Here is a 23,232-nt window from a genome sequence, read left to right on the forward strand (position 1 = left end):
GAGATTTTTCGGATTTTAAAAATCGGGTTCGATTTTTCGAAAATATAAACTTTGATGATTTTTAAAAATTAATTTAAAGACCACGTGGCAAAACTAAAAATATAATTGGAGACTACGATTTTTCTCGAGTTTTACGAAATTTTTGAATTTTGGACCTCGTTTTGGTCCCGAGGCGCAGTAAAAATTCAAAATTTTATATTTCGAATCGAACCGGCAATCGACCGAATCGGACGATCGGACCGGTCGAATCGAACCGCTCCCTTACCTTTTTATTCTCCCGCGCGCCTCGTCCCTCTCTTTAATCTTTCTTGTCTCTCTCCTCCTCCCCGCGCTGCCGCGTCGCTCCATTTCTCGGCCAACCGGCCGATCCGGCCACCGATTGACCGGTCTTGTGTCTAAAATCATCTACTCGGCGAGAGCTTTCCATAGACACCAAGAACGCCGAAATCCATCGAGCGGTTTGTCCGATTTTTGCTCGGGAAGATTTTAGCCCATTTCGACTTTTGGGCTAGATTTCTCGAAAACCGTGAATCCCACGAGGAAACCGAGGCCACCAGCACGCTCCATTCGTCGAGAGCTTCGCAACGACATAAATTTCGAATTTTTCCGACACCGTTTTTCGGTGGGTCCCACGGAACTTCGCAGTGTAATTTTGAGCATTAAATGAGCTTAGAAAATTCTGAAAAATTTATGTGCTAACCCCCGTGTTATGGGCTTCGTGTAGGTATCCTCGATTCAAGGAAATTCGACAGTTGACAGGGTCTGCAAATTTCGGGCCAGACAGACCCGTGACCGGAAAAGTCTCCGAATTGGGCCGAGATTTTGGCTAGCCCCCCATTGTCAGACATCCCGAGCGCGTCCCCAAAGTCGGAATCGGCAAAGGTAAACCCGAACCTAGTTTTTACGTAATTTTCTAGTGCTTAAATAGGATTAAAAATCCATAAAATATTCGTGGTAGCTTAGAAAATTACGATTCTTTTTGCAATAGCTTAGTAATATTGCTAAGGACCGCGGGGCAAAGTTTTATAATTTTTAGAGCTTGTTTGGGCAGTTTTTGCAAAAATGATCAATAATAAGGACTAAATTGAAATTTTGCGTATTGTGATGGATGATTGATTTGATGGGCCCAGGAGGGGCTGTGTGATATGATTGAACTGTTGATGTATGGATTGTGAGTATAGAAGTGCGTTTTTAGCCCTTTTGCAGGTTGGGTAGGTCCTAGGTATAGGGGAGACTCTGACGGATTTTCGGCACGACTTAGGACGTAATTGTTCTTTTATTTTTTTTTATTGAGTTAGATTGTTTTAAATATATGTAATATGATTGTCGTGAGCCGATGCCTTTCTTCCTCCGCCACCGCCACAAAGAATTTGTCGTCAAGTCCGTGAGTAAAATATTAATTTTAATTATAATTTCGATATTATTATATGTTCAGATGCCCATGCATCACTTATATGCATATATTTATGTAGTTAAACTCTAGGCACGATTTATGTTGCATTCATAATCGTGATGTACCATGGATGTTGTTGTGGTAATTTGGAGCAGGTGCGTGCGTAGGCGTGCGGGTGATGTGGTGTGGACTATTGATAGGACGGGGTAGTCACGGCTTGAGTAATTCGCTGGGACCCGTTCCTTCGAGGGGTAGTCACGGCTTGAGTAATTCGCTGGGACCCTCGATTTGGTTATTAAGTGGAAGTCCGAGCTTGAGTAATTCGCTGGCACCAGGTTGGATTTAAGAGAGTCAGATAGGGATCACCACATATGTTATGATTGATACTACAGGGTGTGTGAGTGCTCCAAATTACCTTTTTGATGTTATGATGTGAAAATGTTGTGTATGTTGCATTTCACTCTACAGGTTGCATTAGTTTCAGATAGTTATAGAGATTATAGTTAAGATTGATATTTTACTCTCTGAGTCGAACGCTCACTCCTGTTCAAAAATTTTTACAGGCCACAGGAGGATATTTTATTCTGGGTTAACCTGCTTTTATACTTCGCAGGTTGTTTATCGATATTTGTGTAATTTTATTTACTCCTAGAATTTTCGCATGTGTTAGCAGTAATTATTTGAAATTGGTCTGTAATATTATATTCATGTTGGACCTGTAAACTTAATATTTTAAGTCTGTTTGATGGATTGGATGAGGGAGCTGAGCTCCCATTTATTATTATGTTGATGAGTATGTGGAGGGTGAGCTGAGCTCCCCAATGGATTGTTTATTGTGTTTACAGGTCGGGTGAGTCGAAAACTCCCCGTTGGAAAGTCCATTTTATGGCCGGACTCTGTCCGTTTGTTTTCTTGATATTGGGCCCAAATGGGCCTTAGAGTTGGGTTAATGAATAGTTAAGGCTTACTACGGGCCTCGGGGGCTTTAGGCTGGCCCAGGTCCTAGTGCCGGTCCTGCCCATAGGTTGGGTCGTGACAAATGTAGATATCTTATTTGGTTGTGAATTTAAAATAATTTATAAAATATTACTCCATCCGTCACAAAAAATAGTTCACGTCACTTTTTACATATAGATTAAGGATTTTAGTTATTATTATGGTTTAACTGAAATTTTTTTTACATTTTTTCTCTGTACGTCCCTAATTAAAGTTATTTGTGGGAGAAATATTATTTGGACTGCATTAAATATAAGATAAATATAAAGAATTACTGTTATTTGGCTAGAGCATCAATTTGATCTTCCTTTGTAGGTAGTGACTTACAGTAATATGCCTTTAATTGAACCTTATGACTTCTCATTTATAAAATAAGAATATAAAGAGGTTAAAGTAGCATGCAGGTAGTGATAAATTAAAGTAGCGAAAAATTAATAATAAATTTTATTATTTTTTTATGTTGTGATCAAAATTGATAATAAATAAATTATTCACTATACCCTACTTTATTAAAAAAATTAAAAGTCATTAATTATTCTAAAGTGTAATTACATGAGGGTATAATTGTAAACTCAAAAAATTATATATTTCTAAAAGAGGAAAGAACAATAATAATAATAAAAGAGATGTGAACTATTTTTTTAGAACGGAAAGAATATTATTATTTAATATCTTGTTAAGGACCTATTTGATATTACAATTAAAATATATAAAATTGAATTTAAAAGAAAAAACAATTTTAACCTTTTAACTGTAGTATCAAATAGGTAATAAATGAATTATTGTTAAATAAAATGATATTATAACACTTTAAAAAATTTAAAAAATAATTATAAAAATTACCGATCAATTAAATTTTATTAGTAATTATCTATGCTTCTTTTTACCAATGACCCATCAATTACCAATTAAATTTTTACCTAAACATTGATTAGTAAAACTTATTAATTATTTATTGCTTCTTTTATGGGAAACTCCATTGAGTTTTAAAGATATTTAGATTTAATGTGTATTTAATATAAATTTATTTTCATATAAAAATAAATTTATAATAATTATATTTAATATTTACATAATTAATTAAAAAATATATATATAATAAATAAATAAATTTAAATTATAATATTTAATTTAATAATTATTAATTTGACTCTCATATCACATCGGCTTTATAATAATAGCCCCCTTAAATTTATCATTTAAAACTTTTGTTGGTGGTTGTACAGGCGTCAAGCAAAATTAATGGCAGCTCATTTATTTTCTTTAATATCTAAACACAAACGTCCTTTTTAAATTGGAGCCATTAAAATTGATGTGAGTGAATTTTCAGAATTTGAATTTGAGAATTTCACAAATCTTTAATTTATATTTTAAGATTTTTCTTGTCTTTATTTTGAACTTATTATTATTAATTTATATATTATTATTTAATTATAAAATTTTTACGAAATAAATTTTCGAATAGAAAGTTATTTTTAAAATCGTAAAATTTTAAATTTAATTTTTAATTAAAATTAATTATAAAAAAATATTAAATAGAAAATTTTTTTTATTAAAAAATTATAAAACAATTAATAAGGTCTCAAAGGTAACTTACAAAAGGTCCTTGAGATTATATCATATTTAATGTTAGTATTTTTTTTTGTTTTAAATTTGAAAATCTCTATAATTTGGTTATGTTTCTTAATTAATCATTTCACACAAAAAATTTTCTCAAGTTTTCATTAATCAACACAAAATAAATTGTAAAATCATAAAATAATAATAATAAAAAAAAAGAGCTCATAAATATGACCTAACCTCAGGGTTTTATAATCCAACAACGCTCATTCATAGCTCATTATAGGCATAAATACAAATAGGGGCGGACCCAAAATTAAATGTGGAGGAGCTAAAATTTAAAGAGTCATATAATTTTTAAAACTAATAAAAATTTATAAATTTATTTTTTATTAAATAATAATAATTAACATTCATTTATTAAAATAACTTATATAATTTTCAATAAATATATAAATTACTAATTTAAAAAAAAATATTTAATAATATTTTAAATTAAGAAAATTTTGTTGTATAATTGTTCTAATACTATATTGATTATGCTTTATTGATCAAGAATTTATTATAATTGAAATTAAAAATGATAAGAATCGAGATATGGCAATTGGATCAAAAAGCAAATCGAATAAAGAGATACCAAAAATCATATATTTTAAATAACAAGCAATTCGATCATTTAACTATGCCAAAATCATGAGTGGAAATAAAAAAAAGCATAAAGGTCTACACATATTTTAAAAATATGTGTTATTTTAATAATTTTTATATCTTTATTTTTATTTTTTTATTTATAGAATTTTCTAAATCGATATCCATACTTTATAAATATTTAATTTAATTATTATTATTTTATTCACTTTTAAAATTATTTTTATTATAATAATATTTCAATTCCATAAAATTATTATTATTATTATTATTATTATTATTATTATTATTATTATTATTATTATTATTATTATTATTATTATTGTTTTGAATAATATTCCTCATTATGCGAATATTGGATGTAGGATTTCAATTTTAGAAATCGCATTCAAATAATGTTAATTATTATCAAAATAATTGAAAATATTGGTTTAATAGTGAAAGTTGTATTCAAATAACATAATTTTGTGCTTATTTGACATTGCGTTTGGAGCTTCAAAATTATTTTTTTAAATAAAAGTATCATTTTAGATGTTATTGAAAAAAACAGTTTAAAAAAAGTTATTTTATTACTTTAATATTCTTGTATTTAATTAATATATTTAAAAAAGTGATTTTTTCAATAACAGTTCTAATAATAATACTAAATAGGTCATTTATATCCGAATTTAAGGCACTTTTCTTGTGATTTAATTTACAACTTTAGACTCTCATCAAATACCATAAATATCCATTTAAAATTAAGAAAAAAAAAATAGTAATCTTAGAAAAAAAAAAGAAGAAAAATCCTTAAATTTGTGATCATTATTATTTATTCTAGTGAATTTTAAACTCTAAACAAAGGAAGAACTCTTGAGTTGTAATTAATCCTCATTTGTTGAAATCCTTATAATAAATTAATATAAATACATATTAAATTCGCACATTACCTAAATCCGGCACAAATAAGTTTTTAAAATATATAGAAAAAAATATAAAAAACACTTTCTAATTTTGTATTGTGATATATTTTTCTTCGTTAGTAAATGTGGTCTAAATTATTAGTTATGTTAAATAATGTTAACACAACGAACACATGACGATATATGACATTGACATGATAACACATATTTACCTCATAAATATCACATAAATACTATATTTATTATGTATCACCATGTTAAGACCTCGTATTTACTGTATCAATATTTTAAACTAAAGAAAAATATAAAATATTTAATTAATAAAAATTAAATTATAATTTTTTATGTGTAAAAGCATAGTGGACATGATATTTTTTTATATTTTTCCCAAATATAGATCCATTCCAAACTCATTTTTAATCATTAGAACTTCGTATTATCACAAATATAGATTTGTCATCTGAGTACTTAATATTTACTCGTCATCATTTGTTGTTAAATGTAATTTAGTCAAAAAAAATTTTATATTTTTTTTAATTAAAAAAAATGCACTAAATTTTAGCGTTCTGTTACCCTCCAGTGATGTTAAATTATAATTAAAATCCAATTTTTTTTTATATTTATTTCCTTTAAAAATTAAAAATATATATATTTTTTCTAACGAAAAAAATAGAATTAACTTACAGCATTGCGGAGGTTGGTTCCCTGGCGTTGAATCACGAAACCGAAACTCTGAGAAAGCTTGCGGAGAATTGAGTAACAGAAACCCCAATGAGAAGGCTCCATTGGAATCTGCTTCTCTGCATTCTTCACTTCCATTTTCAGCTTTAAGAGCAGCAAAAGCTCATCTGGGTGTTTCAGAATCTCTCTAAAACTATTACTTGCCATTATTTCCTCTCAAAACAAGCTTACGTGCCTTCAGCAACAGAATGGGTTCTTTGGATTTTGTATGTGCTTCTTATGCTTTGGAAATGTGCCCATTAGATTCAACTTCAATTTCTTTTTTTTTTATTGCTATTATTATTTATTATTTTTTAATCGTTTTGGAAGATAATTTGTTTGCCCCTAGAAGAAGCCCAAGCCATGATCCATTAAGAGTGGCGAGAAGCATGTGTACGTTGCTTTTTTGGGATATAATATTGCTAACTTGAATGCGTGCATTAATTGTTTATCCTAATTTTTTTATATCAAATATTTTATAGAATATGACGATATAAATTGCTTATTTTATAATTTAAGAAGATGAAGTTTTTAAATATTAACAAATTTATAATTTTATTTTTAATATAAATAATTGATCTTTAGTTAATGGCTTATACCATTACATTCTTTGAATATAATAATAATATTAATATATAATAACATATATTTTACTATTAATAAAAAATAAATCTTATCAAATCTGAAATATTGTTTTCTGATATCAGTTGGAGGGTAACGAGTTCCAAGATGAAATATTAAGATGCGGATAACAAAAATAAATATTAAGATGATATTTCTAATGGGTTCAATATTTTAGTGGATCATGAAAGGGTGTAAGTTTAAAAAACTAAAATAAATATATGAAACACTAATATTTATATAAGTTACCCTCTTTATATAGAGCTACATCTACCGTCATATCTTCTTTCACTATTATCAATAATAAAATATCAATTGTAAGCTCAAAATTATACTACCATTAACCTAATTACACCTAAAAGAATCATCAAATTAAACTGGTTATAATAAATATATTAGTTAGTATCTCTTATATACTCTAGACATAACTTTATGTATTTACTATTTTAAGTATCTTACTACATAATATAATAAGTATTTTCAACTACAGTAGACAATAATCACTTATTATTAGATTATGTTTTTCTCCACCTTAAGCCGAAATCTCTCTTTCTTAATAGAAATACAATAGGCAAAAACTTCTCATCAATGGTATCATGACTCAAATTATAGGCCGGACTAATACTAGGACTTAGGTCAGTATAAGACCCCTAAAACTTGTAGTAAGCCTAAACTATTCCTTAGTCTAACCTAAAAGTCCATATTTGAGCCCATTTCAAGAAACCAATCGGACAGAGTCCGGTCATAACCCGGACCATCCAACAGGGAGTTATTAACTCATCTGACCTGTAATCTCAATAAAAAAACATTTGGAGAACTCAACTCACTCATACAATCATCCACAAATTAAAATAAATTCAAGTGGAAGCTCAGCTCCCTCATCCAAACCATAAGCCTAACCCATTCAACCATACATGTATCATATGAAGTTTACAATTTCCAAATACATAATCATTACAATCTCAAATCAAATTAAATATTTCCTAACACATGCAGAGTTTTAGATTTCAACTGACAATATAAATTATAAGAATAGGCATAAAAGGACCTGCGAGGTAGAGAACAGGTCAATTACATGTAAAGCTTTCCTATAATCTGGGAAAAATGGGCGAACAGGAGTGAGCATTTGACTCATAGAGTAGTATATTAATTTTAAATATAATTTCTATAACTATCTAGCACTAATGCATCCCTATGGATGAAATGCAACGTACATCAACAAATTCATCCAATTCAAATAATATTCACATAAAGAATAATTTGGAACACTCACACATCCGTGTGTCACATCAATAAATATACATATATGGGAGTTGATCCCTTATACAACTCTTTTAATCCAATATCTGTCAGCGAGATCAACTTGAGCCGAACTTTCTCTTATAATCCAAATGCGGGGGTTAGCGAGATCAAGTCAAAGTAGTACTCACCCCTACTTATCACAAAAAGGACCGGGCCCCAAGTGAAACTAGCTCAAGCCGATTTGCCCATCCTATCCATATCCATCACACCACACACATGCACACACACATACTACTCCAAATCATCCTAAGGCGACATCCACATCCATTATACAAATAAGAAAATGCAACATAGATGGTGTCTAGCAATTAGCTACATACGTATATTTATATGTGATGCATGAGCATGTCTTGAATATATAATAATAATATTGAAATCATAAAAAAAATCAATATCTACTCACAACTTAACCGAATATCACTAAGGCGACTGGGCAGAGGAGGAAGGCTGACCCTGTTCACCTAAACATTATATCAAAAATTTTATCAATATTTATTCAAACAAAACTTTAAAAAGTCAAAGGACAAATCCTAAGTTTTGCCTAAAATCCAGTAGAGTTTCTCTTATACTTAGTACCTACCCAACTTGCAAAATGATCTAAATAATACTTCTAATACATAAATCCTACATCCACATCTTATCATCATCATATGGCCCCTCCTGGGCCCTCCAAAATAGTCAATACTCATAATTTTAAAAAATTACATTTTAATCCCTATACTATCATTTTATTATAAATCATTCAAACGAGCTCTAAAATTTATAAAATTATTCCCCGTGATCCTTAACAATATTATGAAGCTAATACAAAGGATTTATAATTTTCTAGCTACCCACAAATATTTTATAGATTTTTATTCTAAATTCGACACTAGGTAATTGAAGAAACTTAGGATTTTGGTTTACCTATGTCAATTCTGATGCTTGGAACACGTCCGGGGCATCTGAAAATTGTGGGGTAGACTATAACTTTGACTCGAATAGGAAGTTATTCCGACAACTTGTCTGTCTGGCCTGAAAATGCAGATCCGAGCAACGGTCGAATTTCCAAGAAACGAAAGTACTTACGTGAAGCCCATAGCACTAGGGGTTAGAATAAAATTGTTAGAAAATTAATTAAGCTCATTTGGAGTTGGAAAAAACACTACAAAGTTCGAGGGACCCACTAAACTTTTGGTGTCGAAAAATTTTGAAATTTATATGGTTGCGAAGCTCTTGTCGAGTATAGCACACCGGTACTCTTAGAATTTTTGTGGGGTTCTCGATTTGGGAGAAATTTAGTCCAAAAATCAAAATGAGGTAAAACTTTTCGAGTAAAAATTAGACAAATCACTCAATAAAATTGAGTGTTATTGGTGTCTATGAAAAGCTTTTGAGGAGTAAAAGAGGTTTAAAACAAGACTCGATTCGAGTGGTGGCTGAATCGGCAGAATTTTGATCGGGAAGTCGAAAAGGCACACGCTCGCCTGAGGGAGGTTTCAAGCTCTACTTTCCGGCAACTGGAGCGGCAGCCGACGGCAAGAATGGATGCTGGAGGGGCACCGGTGAGCTGGAGAGAGAGGGGCAACTATTGGTCGACGAGGGGAGGAGAGAAGAGAGAGAAAATGAGAGAAGGAGAGGAAGCGTCGAGCCTGCTCGAGGAGGAAAAAAGGAGAAGGAAAAATGGGCCTGTTCGATTCAATCTGTATGATCTGTCCTGTTTGATTCGATCGGTTCGATTTAGAATACCCGAAATTGAATTTTTACTTTGCCTGGGACTAAAATGAGGCCCAAAAATTTCGAAAAAATTTCAGAAAACTCGAAAAAATTTTTAGAGTCCAAATATATTTTTATTTTTTATCATGTGGTCTTTAAATTAATTTTTATAAATCTATGAAATTTATTAGTTTAAGAAAATTGAACCCTATTTTTAAAATTCAAAAAATTCTAAATAATTTTCATAATTTTAATATAATAAAATATTAATATTTACATATCAAATAATTATTTAAAAATTAGGGGCGTTACAAATGGTCAAAGTCACTCCTCGACAATTAGCAAAGTCTCTCTCTACAATGAGCGATAACGCTAATGTATGAGCCGAAAGTCAAGTAAGCTTTTTTACCATATTCGTATTAGTGTTAATCTCTTAAATTCTAATTTAATTAGGAATAATATTAAGTAAGAGTTCTACAAATATTCACCTATTTTATTGGAAAATATTTCTCCCATTTAAATTAGAAAAAATGTCTTTCAAACTAGTTAGGATTTTGGGTTATAAATTTAATAATTATATTCGTTAATATTCATTAAATACATTTATTTATTATTTATTTTGTATTGAGAGTTATTAATATTGTATAAAGATATATAATATTACATAAGAAAAAGTATCATATTGAAAATAAAATTTCTTATATTATCGATTCAAAATTAGTGATAAATAAATATATTCAACTAAACTTAATTAGGATAGCATTGTATATCTTGGAATTTAATAATAGAAAAATAATATTCTTAATTGCAAATATCAAATAAAATAAATAAATAACAAACAATGGATGGAGAAATATGGGAGAAGGGGCAGATGTTATCAAAACGACACTTCACGTAGCAAATTTATCATATTGTTTCAAAAATTATGACCAAATTCACTTACCCTTATGATTTTTCCCTTAATTAAGGAAAGGATGGGAAGTTTATTGTATGGACTTTAAAATATTTCTTTTAGACTTGATGAGTTAGGGTTCTCCTTGATAATATTTAAAAATATGATATTAGAATTCGATAAATTATATTTTTTTAATTAATTAAAGTTGTAAATTTTATTAAATTTATAAATATGAAAAGCATATTATTTAAGTGTAGAATTGAAATATTTATAGAATTGATAATACTTGAACTGTTATTTCATCAATATAAATTTTACTTCCATCGTCTCAGTTAAGGACTTACAAAACAAACGATAAATGAGTTAAAAGTTCGTCAGAAAGGTGTACAGTGAGAACCCTTCAACATTTAAGATAGAGAGATGGCAGTATCAAGGTAGAGATAAAATAGGAGAGAGAAGAGCATAGAAAGAGCGAAAGAAAATAGTGGAGGAAGAAGGAATATCTTTCCTTTCTTATTTAGCAAAAAAGAAAAGGGATGGAAGCATATTATTTAGCATATTATATAAAATATTCCTTAGTATGGTATTTTCTTAATTAAAATAGTATATATTATATGTGATTATTTTACATTGCATTAAAAATACGTGTCATTTGAGATTCACTTTAAAGGAATTTTCAATAAGTAAAGTTGAATTATTTAAAATTCATAATTTATTAGTAATTTATACTAAATCAAATCTAAATTTCTTATTTCAAATTTCGGCATCAAACATAGCATTAGTTTAATTTCTCATATAGAGATTTTATTTTATTTTGACCTGAAAAGCATCAGTTAATTTCGTATTTTTCTTAAATTAGTTTGCGAAATTACATTTTTTTATGATTTAATTCTTTGTATCATTTAATTTTTATAAATTAATTATTGGATTTACTTATTTATTTATACTTTAATATAGGCAGTAAAAAAATCTCATTAATAAGAAATTGAGAATTAGACAACATAAAAATACCAACTATGAATAATAATTTCATTTATTTTTCAATAATTGACCATTATATATAATGGCTATAATTTGAAAATCTAGACCTGAATTATTTAAGAAAATATAATTTATTATATTATGGTTTTTAATTTTGGCCTATTATTCCTTCTTTTTATTTTTTTTATAATGAATACATATAGTATTTTTATATGTTGATTTGCACAATTAACGAAATTGAAATTTTAAACAATATTTTTAGATATTTTTGCATTTTTTCCCCAATGAGAATTAAAGAACAGATATTTTTGGTCAGCAATTCATTTTGTCATTTTTTAATTTTTTTTTTCTAACGATAATGCGTTTATAACAATATTAATTTGGAGAAATCATGTCTATTAGTTAAAAAAAAAATACAAATCAAACTTGTCCTATATCGGTTGATTAGCTTGGGTTGTGTTTGTGTATAAGCGTGACAGATGCATCGTTCAGCCAGTAATTACTTAAACGTGTGCGCTTCTATCGTAAGTCTTATATATACATATATAAATCAAAAGAAAAATTAATTCATATGTGAGAGGGTCAATAAGTTATTATGCTGATTGTGTGTGCTTTTGGTCTTAGACTTGTCCTATATTGGTTGATTAACTTGGGATGTGTGTATAAACATGGCAAACACACCATTCAATCAATAATTACTTGAATGTGTGTGTTTGTATAGTAAATCTTATACGTATATATAAATAATAAAAAAATACAAATTTGTGAATATTATTTATACTAAAGTAGAATCTTATCATCAACATTAAAATTTATAAAGAGAGCAGCTCTATTTTCTCTTTGAAAATCTTTTCTTCTTTATTTTTTCATTATACATATATATGTATTTTGTTATTTTCTTCATTTAACCTCTTCTCAGGCGGCCAATGATGAGTGTTTTTACAAGCAACTCTTCCCCTTTATTTTCTGTTGGTTTTATTTTTTAATAATTTTTAGGTCTGTATTTGTTTGAAATAAATTGTAATCATATATTAATAAATTTATCATTGTTAATAAATTTTTTGTGAATAAATCTTTACATATGTCCTTATCGATAGATATTGAGTTTTTGTTATATTTTCTCTTTTCTAATATATTTTTTTGTTGAAATATTTTATTTTTTAGAGAATAATATTTAATAAGTGCATATTTCTTCTTGATAAGAGATATAAATTTAGAAAACATCTGATGGGCTCATAGAAATATTATGAAGTTAAAGAGTGAAGTACTATTGGCTATTGACCAATCTACATGCTATATCAACATTATATTACATCTTTCTAATTATTTATATTATTTTTTATATGAATATTAGTTTTATTTATATAAAATATAATATATTAATTTTTATTTTTTTATTTTATTTTTAATTAATAATTTTTTTATTCCATTTCTATAAAAAAACTGCATCTTGATCACTATTCATGAAACCGTGAATAGTTTTTTTTTTATAAGTTTTATTTTTAAAATTATTTCTGTTTTCATTTGATAGTAAAATTCTACCCGCTAATAGATTTTATTTAAGATATTAAGCCATAATAAAATTTATCAACTAATAAGTGATATTATAATTTTTTTTTCATAATGAATTAAAATCACATAAAAACTTCAGACAGATTTTAAATTCCAAATTCTTCAATTTTAGGATTGACCCTTTTAAAATATTAAATTATAATAAAATTTATCAATTGATGAATACTAAATTAGCTTTTCTTTATTTTCTTATTAAGTTAAAGGCATAATAACATTTTATATAAAATTTAAACTCGATACATTTGTATATTAAACCCAATCATATTTCACTATTTCTATGAAAAGTTTTTTTTCTTTTTTTTTAATTTTTTTACTTTTAAAATTATTTATTCTTTTTATACAATATACTGAAATGATATTCACATTTATTATTCATTGGAAGAGTATTTTTTTTATTTTTTTATAAATTTTTTTACTCTTTTCGCAAAAAAAATGTCATACTATCTAGCGCTTAATTCCCTTCATGATCCTATTGCGCGTCCAAGCACCTTTTTCCTTTTAAGTATTTTTTTTTAAATATTTTTAATTTTAATTTTTCAACCACTTGAGTGTTATTTATATTTTTTTTGCTCTTTTTGAACAAGAGTGCTAGAATATTCAGTGCTCCATCTTCTCTATGACTTCACCATACACCCAAACATTAAACCCTCCTTTTTTTCTTTAAGTATTTTTTTTTTAACTTTTTAAAAATCTTTTCATTTCAATTTGTTTTTAATTTTTAGCCACTTTAACTTATATAATAATTTAATTTTTTGTTTTATTTTTCTTTTACATTGTATATATACTAAAATGATACTCAATTACTGTTTAAATGAATAATAATTTTGAAAATAATTGTGCTTTTTTTCTTTCCTTTTATCATACAAAAAAAATAATAATAACCTCACTACTAATCAATGCTAAATATAAAGAAAAAAAAATCAATAAATGATTTGTAAATCTGCGATTCTCTGTAATAATGGGTTTACATTAGAGAACATTCATATTTGTCTTAGCTATAAATGAGTTAAACATTCATATACAAGATAATGTCCCATGGTGTAGGTTATTTACATATGGTATTGTCTTAGTGGATAAAAATAGTCAAAGAGTTAATAAGAACGACTTTTGAAAGTGAGGGTTTTAAACTAAGTACAAGTAAGATAGGATGTATGCATTATGAGTTTAGCCCTCACAAGGAATGGAGAGGAGGTTTGATTGTATAGAGCTTTGGCGCCAAAATATAACCAAATTCAAGTATTTAGATGCTTTCATTTAGAAAAATGAAGTGACGGACGAGGATGTAACTCGTAGGATCAAAACATAATGGATGAAATAAATGAAAGCAACATATATGCTATGTGACTATAGGGTCCCTCACAAAATGAAATATAAGTTTTATAAAATACGGTCAGACAGTTATATGATATGATAGCTAATGTTGTGCATCTAAGGCATAACGTATCTACAAGATGAGAATAATGGAAATATAGATGTTAAGATAGATGTCTGATATTAAGATAATAGATAAGATTATAATGACTACATTTATCAGAAAGTGCATGTAATATATATTGAGAATAAAATAACAGAAAGTCAATTAAGATGGTTTGTCATTCCAACATAGTACATTAAATAAAAACCAATTCAAATTATGAGAATCCATTTCTTTTTCTAATTTTTTTCATTTTTAATAATTAGTGATAAATATGCAATAACACAAATTTTTAATTTTAAATTAGTTAGAATCGGTTATATTATTTTTTTTATCATTTGTCTTTGTTATACATTAGGTCCATATTAATATATTCAAAACTTATAAATCCTTTAAATTAATGATAAATATAAAGTTAACAAGACAAGAACAAAATTCTTAACATTTAAAAAAACAAGAAAAAAAAAAAGAGAGAAGATGATGATGAGGGAAACAAAGAAATTAAGTTTTAATTTTAATTAAAAAAAAACAATAAAAGAGTATATTGAATGTCCATTTCATCTCATGAATGATTAAAATTTAATTCAATTAAACTAAAATTAAAGTATAAAAAATTTAATCGACCTAACTAAAATTTGTAGAATTTAATATATCGTAATTAAAAGCTATGACCTATTTTAACAATCGAACCAAAATTTATTGGTAAATTTGAGTATTAGGCGTTAAACTTTATTTAAAAATAAAAAATGGCAACAAGTATGAAGACTAATTTAAACTATTTAAAAAAAAAAAAGTAAAAGGTTCAATTTCGTAATTATATTTATTGGAAAAGTTTAATTTAATATATTTTTAACTTTTGACCTAAATTAATTTAAAAATTTTAATTTAAGTTAAATTTTAACTTACAAATTAAAATTTATGAGTTAAATTTCTTAATTTAAATAAAAAATAAAAATTTTATTTTTTTTAATTTTTTAGCTAAATTTCTTAATTTTAATTCAAAAATCAAGAAGTTCATTTTCTTAATATTCTTATTTTTTTGAGTTAAATTGAATTTAAATTAATATTTTTGAATTAATTTAATAAAAAAATTGAAAATGGGTTAAATTAAATTTTTTAATAAATATAAAGGATGGAATTGAAATTTTATTTTTTATTTAAAAAATTGATAGGAATGACTAGCAGATTCTGATTTTTGATAGACATTGTTGGTTATAGAAAGTAAGGTAGGAGAATTCAGTCAAATACAAAAACAACAGCACACCAAAACATTAAAAGCCTCTATTTGATTATTAGTTGTAGCCTTCCTTTCTTAGCTATTTATCCTTTTCAACTGTTATTAAGGCCTAATATAATGGCCTTCTGTTCTTAGTGAGTTTATACAATTTTTAATTTTAATTAATCATTATTTTATTTTATTAAAATTAAAATAAAAAATATATCATAAATAATTTAAATACAAATAATTTAATTTTCACAGCTTCTCATTTATATTTAATAAAATATTACTTGTTACTCTAATTAGGATGGATTGAACATAATTGCATTTAAATTTTAAAATCAAAATACGTATCAAAATTTAAAAATTTTATATTATCAAATCTGTTTGACTTACTGCTGGTCATGTGTTAATAGTGGGCCCCGCAGCTCTCTGCGGTTTGAACCATGAGAGAGAGCAAGACAGAAAAAAAAGAAGGCATACGGCTACCCAGCCGAGCTTCTGCCTCTTGGCTTGTCTCCGGTCCACAAATGCTTAATTACCTGTTTGCCATGGATTTTAGGTCCAAACGGATTTTTTAAATAAAAGTATTATTTATATATTATTAAGAAAATAATTTTAAAAAAATAATTTTATTGTTTTAATAATTAAAATTTATTAAATTTAATTTTAAATTATTTTTTAATACTCTCTAAAAAATAATATTTTTAATAATAATTATAACAATAATATTAAATAAATCCTAAATGACTTTTAGTTGAACATTTTAAAATGACTAATAATAGCTACCTATATATTTAATAAAATTTTTGAATGGGTGGTTATTCTAGTTAAATTAGGTAATAATTTCATCAGCTTTATTTTAAAGTTTTTACTCCTTGGTTAATAATTTATTTTATTTTATTTTTTATTTAAATTATATTACTTTTTTAAAATTTATTAATGAATAATTATTTTTATATAAATAAAGAAAAATATAAGAATTTTATAAATAATAATTAAATTAGTTATTATTTTTATTTTTTACAAGATATAAAATATATATTAATTTTTTTAACAAATATATTTCTTTTAATTTTTATATATATTATATAATAAATTAATTTTTATATATTTATTTTAATAATAAAATAAATAACTCTTATTAATCATTTTAGGCAACAATAATAACGGTTGAACATAATTTATATAAATATAATAAAATTAATCTTTAAAATAAATTCGCCTAAAAATGATAGGTGACACTTTATTATTTTTTTTTCTATTTGTTAATTTTATTCTTAATTTATTATTATCACTATTTAATATGTGACTTTTTAGTTTATTAATATTTAATTTAAAAATTTGAATAATATATTTATATATTTAATTTTAATACATTTTACTTATATTTTTTAGCTATATTTTATCATTAATATATATATATATATATATATATATATATATATATATCACGAATCACTTTTTAATGTGATTTTTTGATTTTCTAATTCTTAACATAATATTTATATAAATTTATACTTATATAAATGATATAAAATTGAGTTATAAGATAAGGTTGCAACATAAAACAGAGTTAGGATCCACCTATCGCAGTTGCTATTCAGCTAAACAAACAGTCCCTTAAAGTGATCTAGGCGGAACAGGAGAAAAGCCAAACTCTAGCCGCCAACTCTGCTGATGGCTGCAGCTCTTCAACTTTTCGAATCCGAACGTACATAAAACCGGTAGCTACCTTTCTCTCCTACTCCCTCGTCTTCCCTCTCTTCTCTTTCTCTGTATCTTAATATGCTTAAATTCAGCAAAAGAAAGGAAAGAAAATGCAGATCAAAACCATGGCTTTCTCTTCTCACACTACTCCTCTCAAAAACCCATTTCTCAAAACAAATTTTCGCTCTTCAATTTTGTTGAAGAACCCACCATCTCTTTCTCTGCCTTCACCTCGCATACACAACCCTCTTTCACCCCCAAACTTACGCATTTCACACCCTACCAATAGCTACTGTAGCCAGTTTAGAACTGCGTGCGTAGGATTCTCTGGTTCAGAAGTTATCGATGATGATCAACTTGAAAATGTGAGCGAGTATGCTAGTAATGAAGCTTTGGTTTCTGGGTCTGAGCTTGAAGACGAGAAGGTGGAAGTTGTTAGTTCAAAGAGAAAGGAATTGGTTGACCAGAGTTTATGGAAGCAAATAAAGGAGATTATGATGTTTTCGGGTCCGGCCACTGGGTTGTGGATCTGTGGCCCGTTGATGAGTCTCATCTCCACTGCTGTGATCGGTCGGGGAAGCTCCACCGAGCTTGCTGCATTAGGTAGACTCTCAGAAGATGTTCAATTTGTCCTTTTCTTTTTGCTAATAAAAAATTATGAATTTAGCAATGTAGGAATTTACATAGCATATCAAAGGATCAAAAGAAAATTTATTTTAGTGGATGTAATTAATGTATTTATTTTGTGTGTGATTTTTGGATGGACAGGTCCAGGGACTGTTTTCTGTGATAATATGAATCTTCTGTTCATGTTTCTCTCAATTGCTACTTCAAATATGGTTGCCACTTCACTTGCCAAACGGGTTTGGTTCTTCAACTTTTATCATTTCGGCATCATAATTCATGCAAGCATTATTCGATAAATTTTTCAGGAAATGTTTTGGATAGGTGTACATTTGAAATGAACTGGGATTTGGATGTGTGTTTCAAATGAAAAATCATAAAACACCAACATCTGTTAATTTTAAATATCTTCATTTAAATTCTCATCTATTGAAATAAACTTTAGTGGGTTTGGATTTTGATGAGTTGAAGCGACCATGACATGTTAATTATGTTGATATTATATATCAAGCATGAAAATTTTACAAAAATTTTAATTAATCACAGCTAGCCATTTTCTATAGTAAATTCATTAATATATTTTTCTATTTAAAACAAAAACCTAATGCCTGGTGCACTTTAAAACAACTATTTTGTATTTGAATTGTTTAATTTATGAATCATTTTTTCTTAAATTCAAAAAGTTTAGTGTAATTATGGTCTCTAAAATTTGAATGAATCAACTGGTTTTTGTACTGCAGCCGATAGGCTTGTAAGACTTTCGATTGCAAATTCCTTACTGAATCAATGAAAAGACATTTACTCTCAATGTTCTTAGTTAATTTTTGATAGGCTGTGTGAATCCACTTTTATTCTCCGTCCTTGATTGTTATTGATTTGTCAAATTCTTTTTTGTTCTTTCTTTAGTAAGATTCTGTTTTTCTCCCTCTCTTTCTTTCAATCAAGGAATTTATACCTCCTGTTTGAAAACTTAAATTTTACAAAAATTCAGTTTAATTGATTTCTTTTTGATCAACTATTATGTTTGGATGAAAGAATTCAATTCTTTTTAACTTATAAAAAAATTTTCATTTTATAAGAAATAGAAATCAATCATGATTAAGGGAGAATTCAATTGAATTTTTTCCTTGCAAAGATTCTTTCCAAAGGAAGCCTTAGTGCTTGAATCATTTGTGAAATCACTTAATATTTGCTCACCTATATTGTATCCAGCATTCTTTAACTGGATGGTATTGATGCAGAATAAAAAAGAAGTGCAGCACCAAGTATCCATTTTACTCTTTGTTGGATTGACTTGTGGCATCTTAATGCTTTTGTTTACACAATTCCTTGGTTCATGGGCACTAACTGGTAATAACAACTAATGCAGCTCTTGATTACTTGTATTGTTCTTCCACCACATCCAAGTAATGAGAATTGTAACATAAAAAACCAATTGAGCGCATCAAATAACATAAATTTTCTGGTTTCATTTTTTCAGCTTTTGCTGGTCCAAAGAATATTCATATTGTACCTGCAGCTAGCAAATATGTTCAGGTATATTTTCTTTAACTTGACCAAGTTATTCTCCTTTATCATCAAGGAAAAACTTGACCGAGATCTCCCATTATGACATAATCTGCAGCTTGATCCTGTTCAACTACTACTATTTGATTGAACTGAATCTTCATTTGTTGGCAGATTCGAGGCTTAGCATGGCCAGCAATTCTTTATGGATTGGTTTGTCAAAGCTCAAGGTAGAGATATAGTATATGTTCTTCTGTTCAAATACGTTTTGCTAATGTATATACTTGTTGGATTCTTAAGACCTCTAAGTGAATCTTGCTAAATTAGTGAAAGTGCGCACAATTCTTTCGTGTTTAGATTGAATTTTGATTGTTTTTCTTCTTATTCTCAGTCTTGGTATGAAAGATTCCTTGGGACCTTTGAGTGCTTTGGTGGTTGCCAGTGCCGTAAATGCCATTGGTCATCTAGTCTTGTGCAGTTGGCTAGGCTATGGTATTGCAGGAGCAGCATGGTCAACAATGACATCACAAGTATTCTAATATGAGCATTTCATTAGTTAACAACAAAATGCATTCTTTTTGTACCTGAATTGATACTTTTTCTGGTTTGCCACTAAATAGACATGTATGTCCAGGTCATTGCAGCTTATATGATGATTGAAGCTTTGAACAAGAAAGGATATAATGCTTTTGCTATCTCAATTCCGTCGACAGGGGAATTTTCACAAATATTCGGCATAGCTGCTCCAGTATTTGTAACAATGTTCTCAAAGGTTGAATTCATCCTACTTTTTCTGTAGCTATTTGCGTCTCACATTTGATTATGATCTTTTCATCTTTTGATCATTTTTCATGTTTTAGGTGGCTTTCTACTCTCTCATGACTTATTTTGCAACAGCAATGGGTACATTCACAGTCGCTGCTCATCAGGTTAGTTTTATTTATGTTAGTTGTTATTTTCTCTTTGCTTTAGCTTTCTTTCTGCAAGAAACCAATGGATATTCACATTCACAATTTACTTTTCTTTTATGCAAGAATCTGATGGATATTTACATTCACAATACTTTCCTTTCAGGTCATGATCCAAATGTATGGCATGTGTGTGGTGTGGGGTGAGCCTCTCTCTCAAACTGCACAATCGTTCATGCCTGAGTTACTAAATGGAGTTGAAAGAAGTTTAGAGAAGGTTAGCGTTGCTTATATTCAAATTGAAATCACTGCTAATTTTCTTATGCTGTGGTCAGCTTGCTTGCCATTACATTTGTGTAAAATTCGAAGTCATGGTTCCTTTTCTTTCACTTTAAAAGGAAAACTGTGTCTGTTTTTACTATTCTGGCATATATCTGATGTGTATATTTCATATCACTCCTACTAGCATGGATGGGATTTTGGTCTGATCTAAATGGTATAAAATATGAAACAGGCACGAATGCTGCTAAAGTCACTGATGATTGTTGGAGCTATACTTGGAGTAGTAATAGCAAGTGTTGGAGCATTTATTCCTTGGTTATTCCCTAACATTTTCACCCATGATCTTAATGTCATACAAGAGGTTAGTTCCCTCCATCTTTGAGCCTTTGAAAATATGTTTATTTCCTAAATTTTACCTCCTGTTAATAGAGCTTCATATTGGTCATGTGTTCAGGAGTTATTTTTCTCTGTTTCAAGTTCACAAAATTTATGCCCTGGAAACAGATTATGCACTGCATAAGTGATAGAGACAATGCCTAACACTGAATTTCTTAGTTTCATCTTTCCTGTAATTGAGGCTTAGTCAGTGAATCCTGATGTTATTTTAGCTTCTTTCATGCGTAGTTTCCATAAGTAGAGTGAAGAACAAATTAGTCCAGATATTGCACAACAGATGACTCTTACCTGTAGTTTTGTGTTGAAATTATGATCATATTTGCACTTCCACTTTCCAATAACTAAAATTATTAATTCTTTACGAGATTTGCACTTATTTTACAAGAATTTAGGTGAAAAAAAAGGGATCTCTTGATATGTAAATACTCTAGGATATATAATCTTCATCAAATGGTTGATAATGAATTATTTGTGCCCAACTCTGTTTGACATTTGATTTATTTTGTTGATGCAGATGCACAAAGTGCTGATTTTGTTCTTCATTGCATTATCTGGAACACCCTGTACTCACAGTCTTGAGGGAACACTGCTGGTGTGTTTGGTTACTTTTAACTTGTATTTTATCGTCATTTTCTTCTCTCTTTCGAGTCCTTGCATGTTCTATATCTATAATTGCTACCAATTATTAGTGAAGGTGTAAGAGACTCGTTTAATGCCTCAGGCACAAGTTTTATCCTTGCTGCTAATAACATTGAGTTTTTGAAGCAAGCACAAGCCTCCAGACCAAAGGCAATTAATGTTGGATTGCCCAATCATACTCTCCTTTGGCTCATCATTCGTATGAACTTCAATAAAATTGAAAGTCTCAATCACTTCTCCCAATTTGGTTTTTTTTTTCTTTTTTTTTTTTTTTTTGTTCAGCAGCATTCATATAATGGCTCATAAAATTCATCTTCTGCAAATTTCAGGATTGTAATTATAAAGTTTCTTGATCAACATACCACCTAGTTTTTGTGTTGCATAAACGTTCGTGGTTAAATTGTCCGCAAAGAAATGCAAGTAGATGACTAACTTCAGGAACTTGTATTCTAAGATTCCTAGCATCTCAATACCTGTTTCATTTACAGGCTGGACGTGATTTCAAGTTCATCAGTTTATCAATGAGTGGATGCTTTTCTCTGGGTGCTCTTCTATTATGGGTTAGACTTATTTCTTTGCTCTCTCTGTGTCAATTTCAACACTGTTTCTAGTTAACATTGATTCCCATTTTTTCCCTGTGACCAGCTTGTAAGCACCAGAGGATATGGTCTGCCTGGCTGCTGGTGTGCACTAGTAGCATTCCAATGGGTAAGACTTACCTCTCCATTCAAAGGCTACCTTATTAACAATTGTTCATTTACTTTCTTTTTTCTTTACTTTTGGTTAGTGGAATTAACTTAAAAGCACATATTTCCCCAGGGTCGATTTTTCTTCGCTCTACAACGCCTTCTATCTCCGCAAGGCATGCTTAGCTCCAATGATACAATTGAGTACAAGCTTGGGAAACTAAAAGCTGCTTAGTTTCTTAGTCCAATATCAGCTTTATATATTACAAAATCTCAGGATTACAAAGTTGTCAGGGTGCATACTCCATTCAGTCAATAAGTACAAGTAGCCATATTCTTTCATCCTATCCTAGCAGCCAAAAATCAAGGCATGCCAGATCGTAATTTTGTAAGAACTGATAACGGTTCTGTATTTGTTGACAGGATAGTTTTGTCATGTACGATGTAGTTTGAAGCAAATTTGCTTCTTGGCTATTCATTAATGAAACCTGATGAACGCTGGAAAATTAGAACATTGAAAGCTTATTGGCTTGTAATTTTGTTTTTGGAACTTTTCTTCTGAG

General features: G+C 28.4%; 1 protein-coding gene and 1 long non-coding RNA gene across 2 annotated transcripts in view; both read left to right on the plus strand.

Moving 5' to 3' along the window:
- Window positions 1-391: 391 nt before the first annotated feature.
- The window catches only part of LOC131179909 (uncharacterized), a 64,539-nt gene continuing 41,698 nt past the window's right edge, over window positions 392-23,232 (plus strand). The window contains exons 1-2 of the long non-coding RNA XR_009148862.1: window positions 392-622; window positions 725-882. This is a non-coding gene — a long non-coding RNA (uncharacterized LOC131179909). The remainder of the gene's footprint in view (window positions 623-724; window positions 883-23,232) is intronic.
- LOC110659405 (protein DETOXIFICATION 46, chloroplastic) lies at window positions 17,661-23,192 on the plus strand. The gene is made up of 14 exons (XM_058147017.1): window positions 17,661-18,231; window positions 18,397-18,491; window positions 19,494-19,602; window positions 19,733-19,788; window positions 19,933-19,988; window positions 20,150-20,288; window positions 20,393-20,530; window positions 20,619-20,687; window positions 20,833-20,943; window positions 21,181-21,309; window positions 21,859-21,936; window positions 22,472-22,543; window positions 22,629-22,691; window positions 22,803-23,192. The coding sequence occupies exons 1-14, from the start codon at window positions 17,739-17,741 to the stop codon at window positions 22,902-22,904; spliced, it is 1,710 nt and encodes a 569-aa protein (XP_058003000.1). The 5' UTR covers window positions 17,661-17,738; the 3' UTR covers window positions 22,905-23,192.

This window comes from Hevea brasiliensis, chromosome 1 (genome assembly GCF_030052815.1).
Source record: "Hevea brasiliensis isolate MT/VB/25A 57/8 chromosome 1, ASM3005281v1, whole genome shotgun sequence".
Lineage (NCBI taxonomy): Eukaryota > Viridiplantae > Streptophyta > Magnoliopsida > Malpighiales > Euphorbiaceae > Hevea > Hevea brasiliensis.

Coding starts and splice junctions, on each gene's coding strand:
- LOC110659405 (XM_058147017.1), top strand. CDS start 17,739: ATGCAGATCAAAACCATGGCTTTCTCTTCTCACACTACTCCTCTCAAA. Junction 20,688..20,832: donor TCACAGTCGCTGCTCATCAG/GTTAGTTTTATT, acceptor CTTTCCTTTCAG/GTCATGATCCAAATGTATGG. Junction 21,310..21,858: donor ATCTTAATGTCATACAAGAG/GTTAGTTCCCTC, acceptor TTGTTGATGCAG/ATGCACAAAGTGCTGATTTT.